General features: G+C 52.4%; 1 protein-coding gene across 1 annotated transcript in view; it reads left to right on the plus strand.

Annotated features, from left to right (window-relative positions):
* Nrgn (neurogranin) overlaps positions 1–2,414 on the plus strand; it is an 8,927-nt gene extending 6,513 nt beyond the window's left edge. The window contains exons 3-5 of the mRNA XM_010628716.3: positions 1,454–1,680; positions 1,913–1,930; positions 2,335–2,414. Coding sequence (XP_010627018.1) covers positions 1,454–1,675 — 222 coding nt within the window. The 3' untranslated portion in view covers positions 1,676–1,680; positions 1,913–1,930; positions 2,335–2,414. The remainder of the gene's footprint in view (positions 1–1,453; positions 1,681–1,912; positions 1,931–2,334) is intronic.
* Positions 2,415–2,715: the final 301 nt, after the last annotated feature.

Below are 2,715 nucleotides of genomic sequence, written 5' to 3' on the forward strand. Positions count from 1 at the left end.
AAAAAAAAAAAAAAAAAAAAAAAAAAAAAAAAACCAAAAACAAGTATTGTTAGCCAGTAATCACGTAGAAGACCTCCAGTATAGCTACACAAACTAAGACAACTGTGATAACTCCAGGTGTTCTAATCTGATGGGACTATCATTATATACCTGTCATTGATCAAAACATCTTTATGTGGTACATGACTGTATTAGTGGGTCATTGTGTGGAACTCATTATGTGGACACTTTTATTCTACAGAGGCAACTATTTTGATCAACTTAATATTATATAAAACCATCATATAGCTACCATTTTATTGAGCAACTAGACTGTGCCGAAAACTTTGTGCATATCATGCTAATTCTTCCCCACTACCCATAGAGGTGGATATTATCCTGATTTTTCAGACAAAGGAGCTAAGATAGGGAAGGATTACATAACTTGGCCAAGACCACAGACTTATAGCAAGGGGTAGAGCCTCAGGTGGCTTTCTGGACTGCACTTGCTTATTCTACTAAATAGGGGTTAAAACTGTATTCTGGGCTCTGATACACAAAGGTTTGAATCTTTAGTCCAATGATAACCATCTGTATAATTCCCATCAGTTTTTTAAAGCATTCCAATCATCAGTTTTATTATGGTACACTATTAAAAGGGCATCTCATCACTTTATTGTTGAGGATTAAATAATGTCTGTAAAACACCATGTCAGTGCACCTGGAACAAAATAAGTGCTTAAATGGTAGCCATTGTCCTAATTCCTTTTTTCCCAGTGCAACAGGGAAGGGCTTCTTGCTTCTACTGATCATTTCCTTGTCTTCTTTCTTTCTTCCTTTTTAAGTGACACTTTTTCTTCAGACTATCTCCTCTTTTTGTTTTTGGTTCAACCTGGAGAAGAGTAGGAAATAGAGGATCCACGAGAAAGCAGTCTCCAGACCTCTTGCCCTCAGTCGGCTTGGCTGACCCGCTGAGCAGTGGCCCCATCCTCTTCCTAATTCTAGTAATGAGCTCTGGTGCAGATCTCTGCAGGGAGAGGCTGTCTCGCTGAGCCTTTTGCACCCTCTCCCCAGAGAAGCCTGGAGTTGGAAGGGACCCTTCTGAGCTAGAGGCACCCTCTGCAGGCAGGGGGTGGGTGGCCATATCCAGAGCGTCTGCTGCCTAATTTCACAGTCCTCTTAACCCTGCAGCTTGCCTACTGTTAATGGCTATTAAAAAAGGCTGTTCGGTTTCTTGCATCCCACCCCACCATGCGTCTCTCATTCTTGACTTGCATCCACCTGGTCCTGACCCTTCCTCTTCCACCTGCTGCTAGCCAGGAGGAAACACGCACACTCATATAGATGCAGCTCAGCTCCCTCACCTCCCTCCCATCCGCTTTGCCCGGTCTCAATCCCCTAGGGCTCTAGTCCTAACCTAAATCCGCAGAGTGTCTGCCCAGTCACCTCACTAAAACCTCCCTGCCCTCCCCAGGAGAGCGCCTGCTCCAAGCCGGAGGACGACATTCTAGACATCCCGCTGGACGATCCTGGTGCCAATGCGGCCGCTGCCAAAATTCAGGCGAGTTTCCGGGGCCACATGGCGCGGAAGAAGATAAAGAGTGGAGAGCGTGGCCGGAAGGGTCCGGGCCCCGGGGGACCAGGCGGAGCTGGGGGCGCCCGGGGAAGCACGGGCGGCGGCCCCAGTGGAGACTAGGACAGGTGAGGCCGGCCGGCGGGCGGGCTGGGTGGGCTCCGGTTTCCCAGCTTTCCTCAGAAGGAAAGGGAAGCCTTATCTGAGGACGGGCTGAAGGTGCAGTAGAGTGTAGACTGAGGTATGGGTGGAGTACTAGGACCGAGCAGGTGGACGGGAAAAGAGTAAGGGTGTGGCGGGTTCCAGGAGTCACCTGTTTTTCCTTCTCTACCTTCTCTTCTGCCCCACCCTGGACCGAAGATCTAAGCATTTTCGAAGGTAACGAATCAGATCCCGAAGCAGCGAGGGTGGGGAGATGATAGGGGGGCGAAGAGGACCGGCTCCCCAGCCCTTCCCTCTGTCCCCACCCCCACCCCTCCCAGCCGGGGCACAAGCACCTGCGGGTTTTCAGATGCCTCCAGACTCCCGAGGCTGCGACAGGGACACACCTGGACCAACCCAGACATGCAGTCGCCTTCATTTGGCTGCTCGGGGCCGCCCGAGGGCCGTGCACACCGCGACTCACTCACGTACCTGCCGCGGGCTCGCCGCAGCTCAGTGACTCGGGTGGGGTGACTGGAGGCCCTGAACTCCCCGTCCTGGTGCTCTGTTCAGAAAGGGGCACGGCCTGGGGGAGGTGAAGACCAGGGGAGGTTGGGCTCTCAGACCTTCTCTCTCCTCAGTTCCGGAGGAGAGATGGATGCCGCGTCCCTTCGCAGTGACAAGACTTTCCTACAGTGTTGTGACCCCCTCTTTGCCACCAACCTGCCAGCTTCAGGAGCCCCCTGCGTCCCAGAGACTCCCTCTCAGGCAGGCTTCGTCGCGGAGTTGCCAAGTCCATGCCCTTTTAGTTAGCGCTGCAGTCTAACGTGGTCCCCATTCGCACTCCTTCCCCCCCCCCACCCCGCTCTCCCAAATTTCCCTTCTTTCGCTTCTCGCCTACCATCCTGCACCCAGCATGCTGCTCTGCCTCCGCAGCCTTGGTGCACTTCCCTGCGCACACTGCGGAGGGCGCCCTGTGCGTCGCCCGGGTTCACTCACTTGAAGAAAAAAAAAAAAAAAAA

This window comes from Fukomys damarensis, unplaced genomic scaffold, assembly GCF_012274545.1.
Source record: "Fukomys damarensis isolate Sample0158 unplaced genomic scaffold, DMR_v1.0_HiC HiC_scaffold_16, whole genome shotgun sequence".
Classification (NCBI taxonomy): Eukaryota; Metazoa; Chordata; class Mammalia; order Rodentia; family Bathyergidae; genus Fukomys; species Fukomys damarensis.